Source organism: Monodon monoceros, unplaced genomic scaffold (genome assembly GCF_005190385.1).
Source record: "Monodon monoceros isolate NGI ecotype Baffin Bay Population unplaced genomic scaffold, NGI_Narwhal_1 Super_Scaffold_6, whole genome shotgun sequence".
NCBI lineage: Eukaryota > Metazoa > Chordata > Mammalia > Artiodactyla > Monodontidae > Monodon > Monodon monoceros.
The window spans coordinates 95,646,432-95,667,837 of NW_021703783.1; the positions used below are offsets into that span (position 1 = coordinate 95,646,432).

General features: G+C 54.4%; 1 protein-coding gene across 5 annotated transcripts in view; it reads left to right on the plus strand.

Annotated features, from left to right (window-relative positions):
• Positions 1-5,724: 5,724 nt before the first annotated feature.
• Positions 5,725-21,406, plus strand: part of PARVG (parvin gamma) — a 23,070-nt gene continuing 7,388 nt past the window's right edge. For 2 of the 5 annotated variants that reach the window (XR_003791092.1, XM_029205256.1), the window contains exons 1-11: positions 5,725-6,028; positions 7,785-7,879; positions 9,372-9,436; positions 10,753-10,855; positions 11,426-11,566; positions 12,396-12,511; positions 13,680-13,735; positions 16,498-16,520; positions 18,617-18,675; positions 18,897-18,965; positions 21,034-21,135. Coding sequence is in view for 4 of the 5 variants with exons in the window: in XM_029205256.1 (XP_029061089.1) it covers positions 7,801-7,879; positions 9,372-9,436; positions 10,753-10,855; positions 11,426-11,566; positions 12,396-12,511; positions 13,680-13,735; positions 16,498-16,520; positions 18,617-18,675; positions 18,897-18,965; positions 21,034-21,135 (813 nt within the window). In the remaining variant the exon portion in view is untranslated. Of the gene's footprint in view, positions 6,029-6,368; positions 6,466-7,784; positions 7,880-9,371; positions 9,437-10,752; positions 10,856-11,425; positions 11,567-12,395; positions 12,512-13,679; positions 13,736-16,497; positions 16,521-18,616; positions 18,676-18,896; positions 18,966-21,033; positions 21,136-21,406 lie in introns of those variants that run through there. The other 3 variants (XM_029205255.1, XM_029205253.1, XM_029205254.1) reach the window with 3 other exon arrangements.

Consider the following 21,406-nt stretch of genomic DNA (forward strand, 5'->3'; position numbering starts at 1 on the left):
TCCTCTAATCAGGAGACATAACACGTTGATCTATCCCATTTCTTGGGATATTTATTTTGATTACTTAGTTAAGATGATGTTTATCATGTTTGTCTGCTGAAAATGTACCTCTTCTTTCTAATGATCTCATGGGGGAAGGATTTCTATGGTTATAGGGTTAACTTTCCACCAGAAATAATTAGAAAACTGGGCAAAAATGTAGGAGAAAACTATTTCAGACATTAGACCAGAGGCAGGGCAGGTCTATGAACCTTAAGAAAAGGGGGAGACAAATGAGGTAAACCCTACGATTGCCCAGCCTTCCTGCCTGGACGTTATTCCTGGACGGGGCTGCAGGAGTGGGAGCTCAAAGAGAGCCCAGTGGTTTCACTGAATTGAGGAGAGATCAGAGTTTGAGGAGGTCAAGGTTAAAAGCAAACTTTAAAAGTATCAGAGTAATTCACAATTAACTGCCTGCCAGAAAAAATGCCAACAGTGTTTAAAGGAATGCAGCGAAATTCTCCCAACAACGTAAAATCCCTAATGTCTACACTCAGTTTAAAAACTTACTAGAAATACGAGGCAGAAGAATGTGACCCATAACCAGGAGAAGAATTAGTCAATAGAAGCAGATCCAGAAATGACAGAGATGGTGAAGTTAGCATTCTACAAGACAACTGACCTGGGCTCTTTAAAAATATTCATGTCGTGGAAGACCGTTCCAGAGTAGAAGACTCTAAAGAGACATGACAGCCAAATGCCACCAAGTGGAACCTGTGATCCTGATTGGATCTTGCAGTAAAAAAAATAAACAAAACCCCTGTAAACAGCATAATAGTAATTGGGGAAATTTGAATACGGATGAAAATATTACTATTTCAGTGTTAATTTTCTTGGGTGTCATAACGGTATGTGTCCCGTAGAAGAATATCCCTGTTTCTAGGAGATAAATTCTGAAATATTTAGAGATGACGTGTCACAGCCCCTCCCTGCAATTTATTTTTAAATGGTTCAGAAAAAGTGAAAGAAAAGGCAAACGTAGTAAAATGTTAAAAAAATAGAAGCAACCAAGCCTGTATTGAGATTTTGGGATGTAAGTATCATGTACATGCTTTATACAGTTACGTAAGCATAGCTATGATAGATAACTCTAATATAACTACATAAAGTAATTATAAGTTTCCTATATGAAGTTCAAGTTTAAAAAACTGGTATTGAGAGATAGAATCATTCTGTGAATTAGGGTCTCAAAAACTGAGACATTACCAGGAAAACATGAACCCAGGAGATGTTCTGCAGGGTGTGTGTAGGAGTATGTACACTTTCATGTGCATGTGTGTATGTGTGTATAACTCCGCAAGGAAGGAAGTATGGGTAATTGTTACTGTCCTTTCTGCGGCTGGTCATGGGCTGTAATTATGTTTAGATCTCTTCTACTTTTCACTACAGATTTGTTTTACCCCTACCTCCCCCCGCCCACCAACCAGGACTTCAGCTGCTCACTGTTTGTTGCCTTGTGGGGGGACCTCAGTCTTCCTTTCTGAGGGTTCTGAGTCTTTCCTCGTCCTGTCACTGTGGGGGGCTGTGGGTTGCCATTCATTTTTAGCACATGATATGACAGTTCTAGGAGGCACCCCAGGGACTCTCCTGGGTTCCAGATCCCCTCCTCCATGCCCCTACTGTGTTGCAGTAACCCTACTTCCCCTTAAAATAATCAGGCTTACATCCCCATCCAACATGGTAACCCTCTTTTTTTTTTTTACCCGTTGGCCCAGTGGCAATAGGACACACTCATGGCCAGGTTGTGTTCTTCCGGCAAAAGTATTCCCCTCTTGGGTACTAAGCCTCTTAACTGGCACAGGCCAAGGTGCTTTCCCCTTGTTGTCAGGGCTGACCCCGAGGGAAGCTGTAGCCCTGCAGCCTCTACTTCTGGATCCTCCCAGCCATCCCTGGCCACAAGCAACTTTACCTGTTCAGCCAAGACGTGAAACAAAGTCTATCATTTTCTCGATGTCCCATGATGTGACACAGCAGAGATTTGGTAGATGCTTGTGCATCCAGGCTTACTGTCTCTTCTTGAGTGGAGACTACTGTGTAAATGAGCCTGAGTGGGTCCGCTGGAAGATGGAGCCCACGTGGTCAACGGCCAGACCTTTGAATGAGGCCCTTCTGGACAACCTGCCACCAGCTGACCACAGAAGCGTGAGAGAGCCCAGCAGAGGTCACCCAAGCTGTTCCAGATTGGAACTGCCTGGCCAACTCACAGAATCACACGCTAAATAGAACGGCTGTTGTTTTGAGCTACTAAGTTTTGGGGTGGTTTTTTATGCAGCAGAAACTAACTGATACACCCACCCTGCCTTAGATGAACAAAGGCTGCCCCTTGGCCTCTGCCATTTTGAAGTGACCTCAGTTCCACTGAACTTGGGGGGCCCATCTCAATGGCAGCTTCTCCCAGCATCATTCCTGGGCTACCAAGGATGGTCACTGATATGTCCTCTGGGTCTTCTCAGGGGAGATGGCCACATGTGACAAATCCACTCAAATATCCTTCCACATTTTACAGGAATATGGCTGTCATCCCATTTTCATTCAGTGGAGGCCAATGCCAAGTCCATTTTCAGTAAGCAACCTGGCAAGTGGGTTAGAACCACTCCCAGCTGGTCCCACTGGTGCCCCGGGATTCAGACTCCCCAGCAAGTGCATCTGTATCAGTGAATGCAGCCCGATCTACAAGTGTGTCTCTTCTTCGCTGGCCCAACACCCTTCCCGTACATGTTTCCCCTTTTTTGCTGACATAAATTAGCAAATGTTTACCATTTTAAAAAAGATATAAACCTCACCCCCCAGGTTTGACTTTGTATCTGCCCTCCAGAACAGACTGGAACTGACTGTTGTTTAAGTCTGGGGGCTGGGAGGGTGACAGGAATGGTGCGTGAGAAGAGTCAGCTTGCCCTGCAAGGTAGACCTCCATGAGGTCATTACAAAGTTTCCTGGGAGGGGAGAGCCTCTCCCGTCAGCCATGGGGGCAGGGCTGCTCCTGCTGCCGGGATTCAAGCTTGGGTGCTTGGATTTAACCGCAGGTGACTATTCCATGCTTAGAGTCCCTCTCTTCCCCCAGAGGATGCCCTGCCTTTCACACAGGAAACTTGGCGAGGCTGTGGATTTAGTCTGCAGCACACAGGATTAGATTCTGCATCTGATTTTCAGCTGTATCATCCCTGTAACAGCCCCAAGAGATGGGAATTCTTTTAGGGCCGTTATAAGAACTCCCTGGTACTCTAACTAGAGAGGAGTACCAGGTAACATGGACTGAGGATTTAAAGCCCTGGGACTATTTACTTTTAAGAAACTCTTTGGTATGACAATAAAGAAAAAACTCATCCACAGTTCTTGAATAAACAACGCGTATCATATTGTGTATGGAAGCCACAACGCAGTCTGCCGAAGCTAGGGATTTAATAGGTACTTAGTTCTGGGCGATTACAGGTAATCGTTTTGCCACCGTGTGCTTTGACCTACTAGATTTCATTCTCTGACGGTTACTAGGTCCTCACTGTCTTGAAATCAACCAGAACTAGTAACCAATTCCAGATCCCCACCCAGGAGGGTACATTGCCTGCAATTATTTCTGGTAACCAATCCTACGTTAATTGGGATTCAGCTGCAGATAACTGGAACCACTTTGGTTGCTGAAGCAGAAGGAATATAACACAGGAAATCAGGTGATCACAGAGCCATGGCTGTTTGTGGGAGCAGGCTGCAGAGGGGGTCCTCCAGCAGTGACTCAGAATAATACTGCACGCTGGCCACCACCGTGGAGCTCCCGAATGATGGCTGGCTCCAGAGGCACGATCTCGGGGCCAGATATTTTCTCTTCACCTCCCAGATCCACTCGCCACTGTTTTCCACCCTGACCTCATGCATGGACTGTTGCATCAGTGGGCTTTCTGGCCTCTGACTTCCAGTTGGATTTGACCAATGGGTGGCCCTGGCAGGAAAAAGGCGTTTGGAGGAGAGTGAGGTCAGGGTATTTATCCCTCTGGCTCTGCCCCTCTGCTGGGCCACGGGGGTTGGCTGCATCCTTTACCAGAAGCCACAGCCCCTAGCCGTGGCCCCTCTTAGCGCATGTGTCATTCTCTTCCTGGGCTCTGGAATCCATTCCTGCCTCTGCCCCCTTAGGCTTTGGAACTGGGACAGCTCCTATACTGCTAGCCTCGGGGTGCGGTACCATGTCTTCTGGGTTCCCTAAACCCTGCCCCAGCAGTCCCTTTACTAAATACTCTCCAGTTTCCGCATTTGAGCGTGCCATCTCTTTGCTGCCGGGACCCTGGGCAATGCACCTACTAGAATGCAATCCAGGGCTCAGGAAGCTGCCACCCAAGCATGGGATCCGTAGCCATGCTGTGCCCACTACACCTGCCCCAGCAAAATGGGTGTCCAGGCACATCTCCTTCTCACTGCATTTTGTCACGAATCCCGGTCTCGCGTGGGTGCTTCAGAATGGCAGACTAAACCATGCGCCTCTGTGTCTTCCTCTGTAACGTGGGGATATAAAAGCACCTGCCTCTGAGGCTGGGTTCTAGTAAAATTAAAGCCCTGACAATTATGCTTGCTTCGTCAGTTACTCAACAAATATTCACAGCAACATCAGTAATACCTTTTGTCATCTTCATAACATTTCACGAACAGCCACCCTTTCCTGCTTGCACGCTTCTCATCTGCTCTGCCCCCTTTTCTGCAGGATCTGTCTGCAGAGAAGGGGTAGTTAGCTTCCGGTCACCCAGCACTGTCACCTGTCGCTATGGAAACTCGCGACTTCAGCCTGGCTCATGAAGATTCAAGCTCTAGAGATCAGCTTGAGTCTGCCCCGCTGTCCTGGGATCTCTCCTTCTGGAATTCCTCTAGTCCTTTGCACGTTCCCTCTACCTGGAACATTCTTACCCATCTTCTTCAACTGGCAAGCTCTTATACATCCGTCAAAGCCCACTTCCCCTTTGGAAAGACTTTCTGATTGTAGCCATCAATATTTATCCATTGAGCCCCCTTTGTGCCAGGCGTTTCTCTAGGCACTGGGACAAAGGAAACCTTAACGGGGCTGTGGTAAAGAATCATGAGGGGATCTACTTTTTAGATAAGGCAGCTAGGGAAGGCTTCCTGTAGGAGGAGGCACTTAAGCTGATGATAACAATGCGAACTAAGCCATTTTAGAAGCTGGCATAGGGGCTTCTAGGCAGAGGGCACAGTGAGTGTGAAGACCCCGAAGAAGGAAGGTATGTGGCACTTTCAGGGAATAGAAAGGTTGTCAGTGTGGCTGGGAGGGCGTGAGGGCTGGAGAGGATACGAGATGAGGATGGAGGTGTAGCTGGCGGGTCACATGGGGACCTAGGGGCTGAGCTGGGCAGACTGGATTTCTTTTTTTTTTTTTTAACATCTTTGTTGGAGTATAATTGCTTTACAATGGTGTGTCAGTTTCTGCTTTATAACAAAGTGAATCAGTTATGTGGATTTCATTTTAAGAGCTGTTGGACGCCACTGACGGCTTTTGAGTGAGTTGGGATGTGAAGTGGGTCCTCTGGTCGCCTGTGGAGAGCAACTCCTGGGTGGGAGGTGGGGTGTGAGTGGAGCTGGCAACGCGAGTCCAGCTAGTAGAGGCTCCCGCGTGGTCCAGGAGAGAGGCTGGGGGCGGGGAGCTAGAGCTGACAGTCTGCTGATGGTGGGCCTGGGGGAAGCCGACTCCCAGCCTCTGGCCTCAGGAACTGGCTTGGTTTGCGTACCGGGGTGGCGAGAGGGAGAGAAGGAGGTGTGGCTGGGCCCCAGGGGCAGAGCTTTCCGGTGGGGCTGCAGCGGCTTCGCTTTCTGAGCATCAGGCCCTACGGCCCCGGCAAGGAGGAAGCTCCCTGCAGACGCGGCCCGGCAGGCCCGGCAGAAGCCACAGGCCCTGGAGGAAGTGAGCTTCTTGCCCCTGCGGGGCCCCCGCCGACCTAGGGAACCCGGAACCTGTTTGCGCTCCGTGGTCTTCGTTTCCTGGCGTGGAGGAAGCAGCCAGGTGAGTCCTCGCCTCTGGGGCTTTCTGCTCGGCCGCCTGAGCTCACACGGAGGGAGGGCTCCGAGGGGCCTCGTGGAAATGGAGCCCGGAGAGCACAGGCTTAGCTGAGCCGCCACCGGGAGGGAGCCTGCAAGGCAGCCCTCTCGCCACCCAGGCTTAGAGGCGGCCGTCCCTCCCGCCCCAGAGGCCCAGACAGCCAGAAGGGCACTGGCCCACCTCTCGTGTAGCCAGGCCAAGAGTCTCCCTTTCCACCCTGTCATCTCCCCTAAGCTTCGTCCGATGTGTTGGGGAGAGAAAGGCAAGCCCCAGTCTCCAGATGAAGAAACAGAGGCCCAGGTCAGGGAAGGGGCTGCCCGGGGCTGCTGATGGCTGGAGGCCGCTCCCAGCTCTGCGTCCACTCAGTTGCCTTTGGCGAGCATCGAGTCCAGCCCCTCCTTGTAAGGAAATATCAGGACCAGAGAGGGGAGGGTATTTGCCCAAAGTCACACAGCCAGAATGAGGAGGTGCCAGCCTGGAACCCAATCCCTCAACCCCCAGGCCAAGTTCTTTCCCCTCCTCTGGCCACACCCTGTGAACCGAATCCCCTCCAAAAGGAAGCTTGGGAATACAGGGGATGGAGTTGGCCCAGTGGCTGTGTTCTCCCCGCTCCCACACTTTAGGGCAGGACGGAGCCAGTGCCCCAGTGTCCCCAGGCTGGCTGCCAGCGTGACAGGGTGGCTACAGCCCTGCGAATGCTTCCGTGTCTCCGCAGCTCTGCGCCCTGCCGCTCCAGCCAGGCCTCCCCGGGGCTGGAGCTGACCACCAGCTTCTGCTGCATGAGGGCCCTGCCCCAAATGTCCGCTTGGGGTTGGGGGTGCTGGGGAAGGCCCAGGGGCAGGAGAGAAAGTGGGAGGGCAGGGCCCTCAGCCGAGCAGGAGAGGAAGTGAGTCCAGGGGACCAGGAAGGAGGTTCTGAATCTGCCGGGCCCGGGGGGAGCCTGGCCCCTGCCCCCGGCAAGGACGAAGAAGGGTACCTGTGGGCTCTGGGAATGCTGGCCCTTCCTGGCGAGCAAAGAGATCCCCAAACCACCACGACAGGCCGGGGTGACAAGCCCCGTTGTGGAGAACCTCGCTTAGAATTGGGGCCAGGCAGGGCCAGGCCACCCCCTGAGAGCCCAGCCTGCACCCCAGTCCCGTCCTCTCACTCACAGTCTGCGGTGCCTCTGTGTCACCCCGACTCAGGCGCGGGGCCCAGAGAGGACAGGCCTGCCGTCCCCCAACCCCGCGCCCGCAGGAGCTCCTGGTCTGCAGTTGTCACCCATCGGTGTGTTCACCGCAACCAACCATAGCAGCTCCATGCGGCCCGCCCAGATTTCCCCCTGGAGCTCAGCCCGAGGGTCTTCTAGATCCATGAAGCTCTGAGAAGTGGGCTGCTCCCTTGGTCCTACTGCCCAGGGTGGGTGGGCTTCCCGTGTGCTGTAGTGGGGCCATGGGCTGGCCGCCCTGCGCCTGACCAAGGACCCCATCTCCCGGCCAAGCCTTTGCCCAGGTCGAGACCTCAGTCGCTGCCTTTCTCCGCACCTGTGTCCCGCAGGGATCGGCTCCGAGCTTCCCTCTCACCAGGGGCCCCGTCCCTTTGCCCAGGCAGCGCGGTGACTTGTCCGTCCAAAGTCAGCTCCCACCCTCTCTCTCCCTGCGCCTCCTGGTCTGGAGGAAACGACACACAGAGTGAGTTTAGAGTGACTCGGAGGGTGATGTCCTGTTTCCTGCGTCCCCAGGGCCGGCAAGGCAGTGATGGAGCCGGAGTCTCTCTACAACCTGCTGCACCTCCCCGGGAGGGTGGACCAAGCGGCCAGGGGGACACTCTCACAAGGTACCGTGCCGGCGGGGGATGGGGGCGGGATCTGCATTGTAAGAACCGAACAAGCCGTGCTGGGTACTGCATTGCTTTGCTGAGTTGTCAGCTGGACAACCGGTTCTGTCCAGCCTCTGCCTCTGCCTCCTGCTTTATACTTGACCCCCTGCTTCTGGAACCTTCCACAGAGTTATCCCTGTCTCCCACATAACCGCACATCTCCAATCAGGATACTGATTGCTGTGTGTGCCCACTCTGGGCTGGGCCTGTGCTGAGAACTTCTTATACACAGCATCTCACCTATTACTCCGAGGATGGGTGTTTTTACCTCCTTTTTACGGACAAGGAAACTGAGGCACAGGGAGTAACGTAGCAGAGCACCAAGTCCAGGGCCGCGGGGCCGGCTCCGTTAACTGGCGCTCTCGGTTTATAAGTGGTTTCAGGTTGGAAAGCATCATAAGGAAAATTGCAGTTCGGGTGGTGGGGCTTCGTGATTTGAACAAATATTTATTTTTTGTTTTAGAGTTGGTTTAGAGATACTTAGAATTCTGGCCGGCAGAGCTGGAACATGGTACGATTCCGAGTGGCAAGAAATCTGCTCCAGGGAAGGGCCACAGCCACTCACACGCTTGCTCGCTCTCTCCCCAAGCGTCTGTCAAGGGCCCGCCCTCCTCTCGTCAGAACACACGGGGCTGGGTGGTACACAGAGGTTTTCAGAACGTCTAGACGTCTCCAGCTGGGCCACGTGAACACAGAGGCAAGGCATTTTGTGGATTTGGGCAAGGCTGCCCCACTTGGTGGCTCAGTGTCCCACCCCATCCTTTGGCCCTGACCCTTGTGGGTTCTGAGGTTCTTAAACTTGCAGGAGATGCTGAAACAGGTCTTGGGGCTCATAGGACGAGCCTGGCAGCCTCAGTGTCATGCCCATACGGGGGAGCCAGACAGATGCCGGTGGACTCTGTCCTGGCCCCTTGGAGCCCGGGAATCTGGGCTCATCTGAGCCGTGGCTCCTGCTTATATATGTGAGTAGAGTTGCCAGGTAAAACAGAGGATGCCCAGTTAAATGTGAATTCCAGATAGACAAGAAATAGTTTCCGACTTTAAGTATGTTCCCAAAATACAGATGCTGCAGTGTCTGAGGATGAGCTGGTGTTCATGAGGGAAATGTAGGGGGGGAAGGGCATTGGGGGGAGGCTGGAAGAGCATGGGCAAAGGAAGAGAGGTACAGAGGATGAGGTGTGTCCGGGGAATCAATCTCTTTGGATGTTTGGTGCTCAGGGTGTGTGTGTGTGTGTGTCTGTGTGTTTATGACGGCGTGTGTCTGTGTGTGTGGGTGCATGTGTCTGTGCATCTGTGCGTGTGTACGTGTGTGAGTGAACTTGTACGCACGTGTGTGTGCATGTGTGTGTGTGCGTGAAGCAGCGCGACCGACTTCCTCTTGTGGTCTAGGTGCCAGCTCTGGGGGCGGCCTGCAGGGTCCCCAGGCACCTATGCTCATCTCTGCTTCCAGGAGAAAAGAAGAAGTTCCTGCCACCCACTTCCAGGAAGGATCCCAAACTTGAAGAACTGCAAAAGGTGTGGCATCCTTCTCTGACCCTCTTCCTCTAGAGGAGTCTTTTTGTCTCCCTGGGGTGGGGACCGCAGCCCGCCCCCTCCCCTCCTCGCCCTCAGGCTGGTGGGTGGCGATCCCGCCGGCCCCTGGGGGACGTGCTGAGCGGCTGCGTGAAGGGATACTTATTGAGCGCCGACCGTGCGCCTTTACGTGCATGATCCCAGCACACTTCACGGCAGCGGAGAGGGATCTGTGCCACCTGCATCCCAGGGAGAGATAGTGAGGCTCGGAGAAGTGACCTGGCCTGTGGGGGACACATAGCTGGCCAGCGACAGAGCTGGGATTTGACCCAGGTTGTTGGCCCCCAATCTCGTCCTCCTTCTCTGGCTCAGCTGCCCAGGGCAGAGGACAGCTGGCGATGTGGGCAGGTATAGGCATGCATCACCCACTTCTTGGTACTCTTCTCGGCTGTAGGACCAGCTGGACACAGGCTTGGGACCTCCACTTTCCTCTGCCCTACTTCTGTAGTCTCCGTGGGGCCTTTCTGTTGCCTCCTCCAAGGAGGCCTCCTGGCCTGCACCACATTTGACCCCCTAGAGGATTTGTGGCCCATTCTCCATCCTTTTCTTCTTCCCTCCCATTCTGTCCATCCCCCCATCTCCTTTTCCCTCTGCTGCGCCCTGGGACACAGAGGAAAACCTGGCGGCGCGCTGACACTTCTTCTTAGTCTGGGTTCCTCCAGAAGCTGATCCTGAACTAAAGATTCAGGTGCAAATATTGAGTTGGGAGGTAATCGCAGGAGACAAGGAAGGGGAGCAGGGACGTAAGACAGGTAGGAAGGAAACACCCAGGGTGGGTGATGGAGCAGGTGATGGTTGTCGGAGCTCAAGCCGGCTGGGAACCTTTGGGAGCCAGTATGGAGCGGGCACCTTGGAGTCTTCCTGCTGGGGCAGAGGAGCTGGGTGTTTATCCACCAAGTCCCGTGTAGCTCGGGCTGCTCCCTTAAAGGGATGGGGGGCTGCTTCTCTGCACTTCTGACTTCCAGGGACAGCCCTCGGCCTTTGCTGCAGTTTGCGGGAGGGGGCGGGACACCAGCGCCCATGTATTACCAAAACCTTACACAGAACAAACAATAGCCCGTAGTGGTCAGGTCTTCGGGAGCCCGGAGCAGGCCCCTGACTCAGCCTGGGAGATCAGAGCAGGCTTCCCAGAGGAGGTGATGCTTTTCCTGGCCTTGAAGGACGGGTAGGAGTTGGCTGGTGGGAGGAGGGCAGAGCTGAGCCTGGTGAGAGGCCGGGTGAGGAGTGGCCCCGGGCCAGCTGTCACTCGGGGCCCACAGGTGCTGATGGAGTGGATCAATGCTGAGCTCCTGCCCGAGCACATCGTGGTCCGCAGCCTGGAGGAGGATATTTTCGACGGACTCATCCTGCACCACCTTTTCCGTAAGTGGCTGCTTCCAAAGCTGGGCAGTCCCGGAGGGCTGGGTGGTCCCGACTCCCCTTGGGCCAGCCTGGGGCCTGCCCAGTGCCCTCTGCGGTGCCCTTGGCAGATTGGCTGCAGGACAGTCCCATGAGCTACGGCTTCCTGAGCCCTTGCCACGGAGCAGGTGCAGTTAATCCGCAGAACAACTCTGTCCTGTGACTATGCCCGTTTTACAGACCAGGAAACTGAGCTCTGGGAGGCCTGGTACCTTGTCCAAGGTCTCACCGTGAAGAAAGTAGGGGAGCCAGGGGTCTCGGCTTTAACCACTGGGCCACCCTGCCCCACGGGAATGAGGAACGCGTTGATGTGTGGAAGGCTGGGGCTGGGGGGCACAGAAATGGTCAACGTGAGGTCGGCCCGGGGCCGAGCTCACCCCATCATGCAGCCTGCGTGGCCCATGAGGAAGGGCAGCACCCTGCCTCCCTGGAGGAAGCAGACTAGCTGTGGGTCCCCTGCAGGGGCCCCAACTGTCCCCCCCAGCCAGCTGTTCCCACCCTCTCTCTCCCTCTTACTCCTTCCCCTGCCCTCAGAGAAGCTGACTGGAGTCAAGCTGGACGTGGAGGAAATCGCCTTGACCGCGGCTAGCCAGAGACACAAGCTCGCCGTGGTCCTGGAGGCCGCCGGCCAGAGCCTGCAGGTGGAGGAGCCGCAGGCCCGGTGGAGCGTGGAGAGTGCGTGGGGCTGGTGTCAGGGAGGGTGGGGGGGCAGAGCCCCAGCCTTCTACTCGGGCTGTGGGGGGTGCTGCCTTGAAGCACAGAACAAGGGTGATAAAGCGCAGCCTTGTCCATAACGCGGCCACTGCTTACTGCGTTCCGAGCATCACACACGCACCCTCATCTACCTCGTCAGAGGGGCACTAACCGTCCTGCTTCATTAATTTAGCTAAGTTGCATCTGCAGTGCCTGCTCGTAAGAAATGAGAGTGTGCAAAGCCCCACCCCGTTGACCATTTGGTATGATTTCCTGCCATTCCAACCTCTACATCTTCCCCATTTTCCAGATGAGAAAACCGAGGCCAAGAGACACTGAATAGCTTCACCAAGGTCGGGTGGTGAGGATGTAACAGTTTTCAAACCCGGTTTTTGTTGGGTCCCCTGCCACTACCTTCGCCACTGCAAGTCTCACATTCAATAATTGATGTTTGTAATGTTGGCCCCAAATCAGGTCGAATTCAGCTTAAATCTAACAATTTGTTCACCCAGGGCCCCGCTGTAGGACATCTAGCTGTTTAAACAGCACTGCAGTGAACATCTGTGTGTTAAAATCCCCGTCCACAGGGTAGATTGTGCCCTTGGGCTGTACTTGCAGAAGAGGGATGACTGGGGCAAAGTGTGACTATTTTTAGGTTCCAAATGTAGATCTCCGGACCTCTGCTCTCCTGAAGGCTGGACACAGAGCTCCTTGGCCTGCAGAGGGTGGTTGTGACGATAAGGAACCCACCACGTGGCCCCAGGTTTGGTCGTCCCCCAGGGCTCTGACCTTGTGCCCCCTCCCCTCCCAGGCATCTACAACAAGGACCTGCTGGCCACCCTGCATCTCCTCGTGGCCCTGGCCAAGTGCTTCCAGCCGGACCTGTCCCTCCCGACCAATGTCGAGGTGGAGGTGATCATCGTGGAGGTAAGGCTCAGGGTGCCGGAGGATGCCTGCCTGCTGGCTGAACATCTCGGGGCCGTATCGCCACACCCTGGATGGGGCCCTGCTGCACGGGGTGGGGGCTGAACTGGGGTGAGTTCCAGGGAGCCATGAGAAACACCAGATCCCACCAGGACAGCAGTGGGGGGTTGGGCTGGAGCTGTGGGCGGGAGGTACTGAGGCCAGTGAGGCCACGAGGAGGTCTGTGTGGGCCGGCCAGCCCCACTTACTCAGCAGACGGCACCTACCTGAGGCATCACGGAGGTCCTGGCTGACGGCAACCACATGGGCCATAAGTGACCATCTGTTCACGGCCTTTCTGGAGTCTTCACACCACTGGGCCACAGCCACTGCCCTCTCACCGTGATGGTCTCATTCCTCGACAGATGGCTGTGATGAAGGTTCCAGGGACCTTTCTCGGTTTCTCCACCCACGGGGTGCTCCCTGTCTAGCACGTGCAGGACTTCTGCTGTAGCTGATGCCCCAGGAGTCCATGCCTTCTCTCTCAGACAGACCCCGGGCACCAGAAACAGGCCCCACCTGCTTCTGCTCTCCGCTCTCCCCTCCCCCAGCCCCTGGGTACCTGGGGAGCAGCCGGCTTCCCTTTAACCCACCCGACAGAACACGCTGAGTCCAGCCAAACTCAGGAGAATGCTCTCTTACTTGCTCAAAACAGTTGACTTGAATTCTCCACTGAGCAGTGTCATGGCTTTGTCTACACGTATGTAAATCAGAGGTGACTTCATTCCTTCATGCATTCACCCACTCATTCATTCACTCACTCATTCACTCATTCACACACCCACCCACTCACTCATTCATTCATTCATTCACCCACTCATTCATTTGTTATTCAGATGAACATGGGTCCATTGATACCCTGTGAGCCAGTCACTGGGCAGACTTTGGGGATACCTGGGGAACGAGGCAGACGCGGTCCCCATCCTCGCGGGGCTCAAGGCCTGTGGGAAGAGGGACAATTAAGCTGGCCCCAGTGGTGAGGGCTGCCCAGGAGGCCCCCTTGAGGAGTGGATGAGGCAGAGTAAACTGGGTCCCTTGGGGCTGCTTTGGCCACTACAGTCTCCTCTGGTGGCAGGCGTGGTCCTAGAATTTTCTGTGGTTCCCCCTTTCCGTCCCCTTTTCTCTTTCCTAGAGCACCAAGAGTGGCCTGAAATCGGAGATGTCGGTGGAGCAACTCACTGAGTGCGGGTGAGGGAGGGACCAGGGGCGGAGCCTGGGGCCGGGGGCGGGGCAGACCTGCCTGACCTTCTTGGGTCAGAAGAAGGGGCCCTCACTCTGCCCACCGCTCTAATTGCTGCGGGGCCTGCCTTGGCCCTCACAGGGCTCACCCTCCACCCTCCGCAAAGCCCGGCAACACAGGAAGAGCTGGGGGCAGAAAGGGCTCTGGCCCTCGGTCATGAGGTCACACTGCAGGCACTGGGGGCCAGGAGGGACCCGGAAACTGGGGTGTCTGGACCCCAGCCCCAGGCTGGTTTCCTAACACCCGGAGCCGGGTGCTGCCAGGAAGCCTTACCCTCATCGGTGGCGGGAAGATTCTGCAGCTGGGCATGAAACTTACAACCGGTGCCAGGAGGCAAGGGCACAGAGGGCTCACTCATACCACCAGCGCTTAGTGAGCACCTACTGTGTACGGGGTGGGGCTGGGACCTGGAGTGCCCGGGTCAGCCAGCTGTCGGCCTTTCGCCTGTCCTCGCACGCAGGACACCAGAGGTCGATCAGCCAATGAGCTTTCCCCTCTGCCTCGACACCCACCTGCACAGCATGTGCTTCATGGCAGAGCTGGAAACACTCACATCGGGACGAGGGCCGGGCACGTGCGCTCTGCAACAAGAGAGCCGCAGAGTCCTGGGGTCTGGGAGAAGCAGGGGGTCCCATTAGGCGTCTCTGAACTGCAGGCCGCAGTTCAACCTTTAGAAGGGCCTTAGCAGTGCGGGACCAGGCTGGCCTATGGACTAAACTCCTGACTGCCTGGGTGGTAAAGGAAACCATACATGTACCTCGTATCCCCGACCCAAGCCCTCCAGCACCCCAGCTGCGTTGTCTCTCCAGGGAGACATGGCCGTCTTGCATTCCTGGACCTCCCTCCTGCCACCTGTAGGCTCACACTTCCGGGCACCTGCCCAGGTCCCTGCCCCGTTCCCTGGGTGGGAGCCCAGCCCTGCTGCAGGCCCCTGGGATGCTTGTTCTGCCCTGTGAATTGTAGAATCTTGACTGGGTACAGGCAGAATGTTTCTCATCTTTGCAAAGTTGCAAGAGCTGCGGAGGGGCCCTGGCTCTCCCTGCCGGGAGGTATTTCTCCAGACCCTGCCACATGTGGCTGGCTGGCATCCCCGCTTCGCAGCCCACCTTGGTCTGGGCCAAAGGTCTTTCCTGTTTTGGTCTGAGAGTGGGCTCCTTTTGAAGGAAAGTTGTGGATTCTCCTTTCCGGTCTAACACTTACTGAAGGCCTACTGTGTGCAGGGCACTGGGCTGTTTCAGCTCCCTTAACCCATTTTATCCTCAGCAACCCCAGCTGGGTGAGTTCAGTTCTCTTCTGCTCACAGGCTGGGCAGCCAGCCCCACCTGGACTGAAATCCCAGATCAGCCATGTCTGAGCTGTGTTCCCTTGGGCAAGTCACTCCCCCTCTCTGAGCTTCTTCACGCCTCTGATAAAGGGGGACCCGTGCCTACTTGTTGGGGCTGCTGTGAGAGTTATAGGTGATGTAGGTGAGGGGACCTTCCCCCTCCTGTACGCCCCCAGCCCTGAGGTCCTTCCGGTCTACGGCTCCTGGGTGTTCACTGCGGATGGGGTGGGGGGAAGGGCTCAAAACTCTGCCAGTCGATGACGGTAAGGTCTGTGGTCCAGGCGGTGAGCCGAGCATGGCCAAGGGCGGAGGAAGCAGACCGCTGCTTGTCCCTCCTGCCAGCGGGGCCCGTGCACTCGTCGGCCCATTTACCCTCCCAAGGTCACCCTGGGAGGAGGGCTTGTCCCCCCCTCGAACCACCACAGCCCCACCCCGACTCTGGGAGGCTAAATGACCTCCCTGTCACCCAGCCGCTGAGTGGCTCTGCACGGGGCCCTGTCAAGGCTGAAGCTTCAGGCTCCGTGTTTGGGGAACTTGAGAGGGAGGGTGCAGTTAGCGGTCACGGGCGCTGCACCCCTTCTCCCTTCATAGCCCTAAAATCACCCTTCTCAGCCTCTGATGAGCTCGGAAATGTCTGTGAGGGCAGCACAGGGACGTGTGCCCCTCCTGGCAGCTGCCCCCGTGCTGAGCCCTGGGTCTCAGGCTGCCCTTTCCACCCCCCAGGGCCACGGACGGAGGGGCCGCCCGGCTCTCCAGGGAGAGTTCGGCCTACTTGGGGCCCAGAACCTTGCTTCTAGGAGGTGTGCTGGGGCGGAGAATTTAGCAACAAAGTCAAAGAAAAACCACTCAAAAACAATAAAAAGGGAGTGAAAGAAGCCAGACACTAGAGAGTACATACGATTTCATTCCATAGACGAACAGACAAAATGAAAGGCCGACAAGACAGATCAGAGCAGTGGTAACCTTTGTGGGGTGTAATGGGATGGGGGGGGCACATTGTGGGTGCTAGGAAAGTTCTGTGCCTTGTTGGGGGTGGTGATTACACACGCGTGTGCATGTGTAAACATGCACCAGCTCTAAAGTTAGGATGTGTGTGTTTTTATAGTGTGTGTAATATGCCCCCTGCAAACTAAAACAGCAACCACGAAAAGGACACAATCCAGACACTTCTAGGTGTGGGAGCCTCAGGGTAAGGTTTGAACCTCGTTTGCCATTTGCTTTTCACGAGGGCCCTGCCTGCTTACAGAGCTGCCAGGAGAAAGCAGCTGTCCAGTTTCTTTGTCAGCCTTCCCACTGCCGGGTCTTGTCATATGAAGAGATTACAGGTTTGAGGATGGTTTTTTAACCATGTGTTTCCTTTTCTCCCCGCTACGATTTTCCCTGTAGCGCAGACAAGGACCAACCTTCGAGTGAGTACTTTCCTAATTTAGGGAATCTTTTCCTGCCGGATACGTGTGGAGACAAACGTGTCATGATGACAGGTTGATCATTGGGTGTGCTCACGGTTCCTTTGTGGTCCGCTGTGTGTATCTCGAGCCCTCTTGTCCGTTTGTCCCTCCTTCTGTCTGTCCGTCCATGGATCTGGCTGCTCCTTCTTAGGATACCGCTCATATGGGTAGAGAGATTTATAATTCCCATCAGCAGCAACTATGGAGTGTTCAGTGTGGGCTCTGGAGCCAGGCAACCTGGGTTCAAACACGAATTCCCCCATTTATTAGCCACGTGAACTTGGGCAAGTGCCTGAACCGGTCTGTGCCTCAGTTTCCTCATCTGTAAAATGGGATTAATAATGGCACCCACCTCTTAGAATGGTGGTGAGGGGGAAGAGATACCTTGTGAATGTGCTTAGCACAGAGTAAGTGCTTAATAGTGATTGTTCACTAATTTAGCTGCTACTTTTGTGACAGAGATCTTCACCAATCAAGTGATTAACCGAGCCTTCCTTCTTCATTCATTCATTCCTTAGTCAGTCTGCCTGGCCAGTTGGTCATCCATCCATCCTTATACCAATCCATCTATCCATCCATATACCAATCCATTCATCTATTCATCCGTACATTCACCCACCCATCCATCCATCCATCCATCCATCCATCCATCCATCCATCTACCAACCCATCCATTCATCATCCATCCACCTTCACATTATTTTTCCTCCTTGAACCTTACCCACTTGGGACAAAGAGCTGTATGGGCAAAGGATTCTCACCTGCCGAGGAGGAAATAGTGACCTGCGAGGGGCTTCTGAGAACAGGGGCTGAGAAAGGTTGAGTGGGGAAAGGGAGGAGAGGGGAGGCACGAGGGAGGCTGGTCGGATGGCTGTGTGTGCGTGTGTGGAGGGGCAGCCGGAGGACACAGGGGTTGCCCGGGGAGCAGTGTTTGTTAGGGGGCTGCATGAGGCTGGGTCACACAGTGAGGGTCAGGGCCATAGAAAAGGGCTTCCTTAAAACCATTTCTAGCACGTCCATCCTGTTCTGGCCTGTGACATCCGCGTGCACATTGGCCTCTGAATTCCTGGCTCCTTCAGGGACACAATTTCACTGACCACAGGCCAAGGGGTCTGGGAGGGACCACAGGTGTTTCCACCATGTTTATTGGTTTATGGGGCATTTTAACGTGCATGATGCTATCTGGCGCTACTTTTCCCCCTTCACGAATGAGGGAACTGAGGCCCAGAGAGGGGAAGTGACTCGTTCAGAGTCACACAGCAGCTATTGGCAGAATCAAGAGGGAAATTCTTCTACTCGGTTTGGGTATTCAGTGCCTGCGGAGCACTCTCCCCAGGGGAAGGTGAAGAGCTGAATAGCTGAGAAAAGTAGGAATGCAGCTTGTGGGAAAAGGACATTAGTCTGAGGACTTGGCACCTCTGAGGCTGGACCCGTGGCCGGAGCTGCTAAGGTGCAGCTCCATGGGCATGACTCAGCTACTGAGGGCGCTGGTCTTTTGTGCACTGCAGCAAAGTTCAGACTCTCTGGGAGCGCTGGGCGCCCTTATTCTGCCGATCCACAAACGCTGCGGAGGGGACCGCAGGGCCAAGAGTCAGTGCGGGGCTGGTCCCTGCTCAGCCACCTATGGCAGTTCCCGTGGGCTTGTGGGTGGAGCAGGGAACCAGCAGGAGGCAGGGCAGGTTCCCAGAGGAAGGGATGGTGTCCGCGGCAGGAAAGGTGACCATTTATTTAAGTCCTACTCTGTGCCCAGCCACCATCACAAGTGTGTTATCTGCCCCCAGACTGGATGTTTACAGTCATCCCACCTAGTGGTTATTATCAGCCATACTTTACGGAGGAGGAAAACAAGGCACAGAGAGGGCAGGCGATTCTCTCCAGGCCACACAGCCAGGGGAGCAGTGACTCTGACCCAGACCTGTTCTTTAATTCAAGAACCATGAGATAAAACTACATCTCCCTCGAGACTGGTTATTCTGAGAAACTTTGGTGGAAAAAAGTCCCTGTTTGGCCCAAAGATAATAGCATCGTAATGAGGTGTTTAATGGATCTGTCTGCAGAGGACGTCTTTGATGAATTATTTAAGCTGGCTCCGGAGAAAGTGAACGCTGTGAAAGAGGTAAGAGAGATCAAAGTTCCAAGAGTACCTCCTGCCACCCGCCCACCCACCGCCCACCCGCCTTGAGTCTGGGGGTGGGGGTGGGGCAAAGGGAAAGGAATCGGGTCCTCACTCTGCACCTGCTGTGCGCCGGGTGCCGCGCGGCGGCCTTTTTGTGACCCCAAGTGGGAAGATCGCAAACCCGAGCTGGGGACCTGGGGCCTTTGTTCTTCCCTGGGTAGGCCATAGTGAACTTCGTCAACCAGAAGCTGGACCGCCTGGGCCTGTCTGTGCAGAATCTGGACACCCAGGTAGGGACTCAACTGCAGGGTCTGGGGCAGGGGAGGGGCATGGGGAGGGGGTTCCACAGGGCACTGGGAGCCTGGGCCCATCCTATGTGGCCTGGCGTGTGTCACCTCTTGGAACCTCGGGGTCCTCCTCTCCAATGGGGATGTTGCCGGTAGGCGGTATTGCCAATCAGGGGCACGACGGGGATCCTGTGAAGTGGGGATCTCGGGGTTTGTCTACGCTGTTATTACTTTTCATTGTAAAATAACCACTTTTCAGCTTTTTTCAAAATTAATCTTGGTCTATCCAACCCCAAGACTCAAAGCACGTGAGGTTCCCCTAACTGCATTCTCTCGCAGCGTTTATTAGGTTGTGCTGTGTGCCAGGAGGGGTTGTAGGTGCCGACACAGCCCCGTGTCTGCGGACTCCCTGAGTTGCCCAGCCCACTGTTCTGGGGCAGGAACAGAGTCTTAGGAGGTCAGCCTTCCCAAGTGGGTCGTGGCCTCCCACGAGGATTCTGTGCCCTGTGGTTTGCCTCAACACAGTGGGGCGCAGAGAAGCTGTGAAGCTAATTGCCGGCCCAGGGCCTTCAGGGCAGCAATGGAGCCTGCTGCACCCTGGGCGCATTAACTGGGCGTGGTGGTGCAGGGGTCGGGCCACGTGGGCTTTGCTCACACAGCATGACTGGGGGCAGGTGGTGAGGTCAGGTCTGGTCACTGGAGCTGCTGATGTCTCAGGCACAGCCTGACATTAGCCAGCGGGGAACGGGGTAGATATACCCCTGTGCCTGGTAGCTAAAGCCGATACAGCCCTCACCATGTGCCCGGCCCGGAGCAAAGTGCTTTGCGTACATTAACTCACTGACTCCTCCCAACAAACTCTTCAGGTGGGAACTGATACTATCCCACTTTACAGATGAGGACATTAAGCCCAGGGAGGTTAATTAACTTGTCCAAGGTCACACAGTGATTAACTGGTGGACCTGGGATTTGAACCCAGGTCGCTGAGGCCAGAGTTTGTGCTCCATCACCGCCTCGCACGGCGGCCACGTGAGAAGTGTGTGTGTGACGTGGTGTGGTGACACTGCAGGGTGGAGATAGCAGATGGGCACGTGTTGCTCCTGGGCTCTGAGGACACCTCCTCCACCTTAGCTGTGTGGCTTTGGACCTGGACTTCTCTCAACCTCAGGCTCCTCTTTTTTTAAAATGGGTGCAGGGATACCAACCTCAGAGAACTGTGAGTAAGAAATGAGATGATGAGCATCCAGGTGTTTTGTGTATTACCTGACGCACTGTCTATGGGTAATAAACAATACATTTGTGGTTTTATTGTATTTTATGTGGGAATAAACAAGATGATTTCTTAGGATTACATTCTACCCGTTTCATCTTTCTCTCTCCCTTGGTAAAATAATGACATTTGCAGAATAATGGCACATGTGAGGATGGTATTTCGACTGCTGGATAAAAGGGGATATTAAAGTCCCTGGTATTTTGGTGGTATTACCAGGGAATATGCCAAACTAATAGCATCAGAACAGACCTAATATGAGGAAATTCCATTAAGGACTTCGCGTGGTGGCTTTTCCTCCAACATTCAATCTTGTGTTTTGTGTCTTTGAAGAGATTGAATACGATTATATTAGCATATGATGTGCTGGTGCTAGGGTGACAGCTTTATCTCTGAACATACAGACAAAACAGACCAATACAAATGTGGCAGCCAGCAAAATGAGCCCGGTGTGCTGTTCCCTGCCTTTTCCTGATGGAATTATTTTACACTTAACTCTGTTTTCGCCTGGGCTTCTGTAGCTCATGGAACAGTATGTGGTTTAAAAAATGATTTGAAGCTATTTTACAGAAAATGTGAAAATAGCTCATTTTATTGAGCACATGCTCTGTGCTAGGCAACCAATAACTGCTTTATACCTGCTGCTGTTTACAACAACTCTGTGAGGTCAGGGTGTCGTCCCCGTTTCTCAAAAAGGAACCTGAGGCTCAGAGAGCTTGTGTGACTTCCGTAGGGTCACACAGCCTGTAAAAGGCAGAGGGGATCCTCCAGGCTATCTGCCTCCCATTCCCTCCTTTGTAGTTTGCAGATGGAGTCATCTTACTCTTGCTGATTGGACAACTGGAAGGCTTCTTCCTGCACTTGAAGGAATTCTATCTCACTCCCAAATCTCCTGCGGAAATGGTAAGTTTTCCAAAGATTTTCCTCAGGGGTCTACCTCTAGGTAGACAGATCTAGGGAATTGGCATGATCAGTCATTATTTATTCACTTCCAGGTGAAGTAAGGGTGATGGGAAACTTTGTTTGTCCATATGTCTGCCCATCCATCCACCAGCCTCACCCATAGACCCTCACACCTATCCACTGACTTATTCATTCACTCATCCACGCAATTCATCCACCCATTCACCTGCCTGCACATCCATCCATCCATCCACCTGCCCATCCATCCATC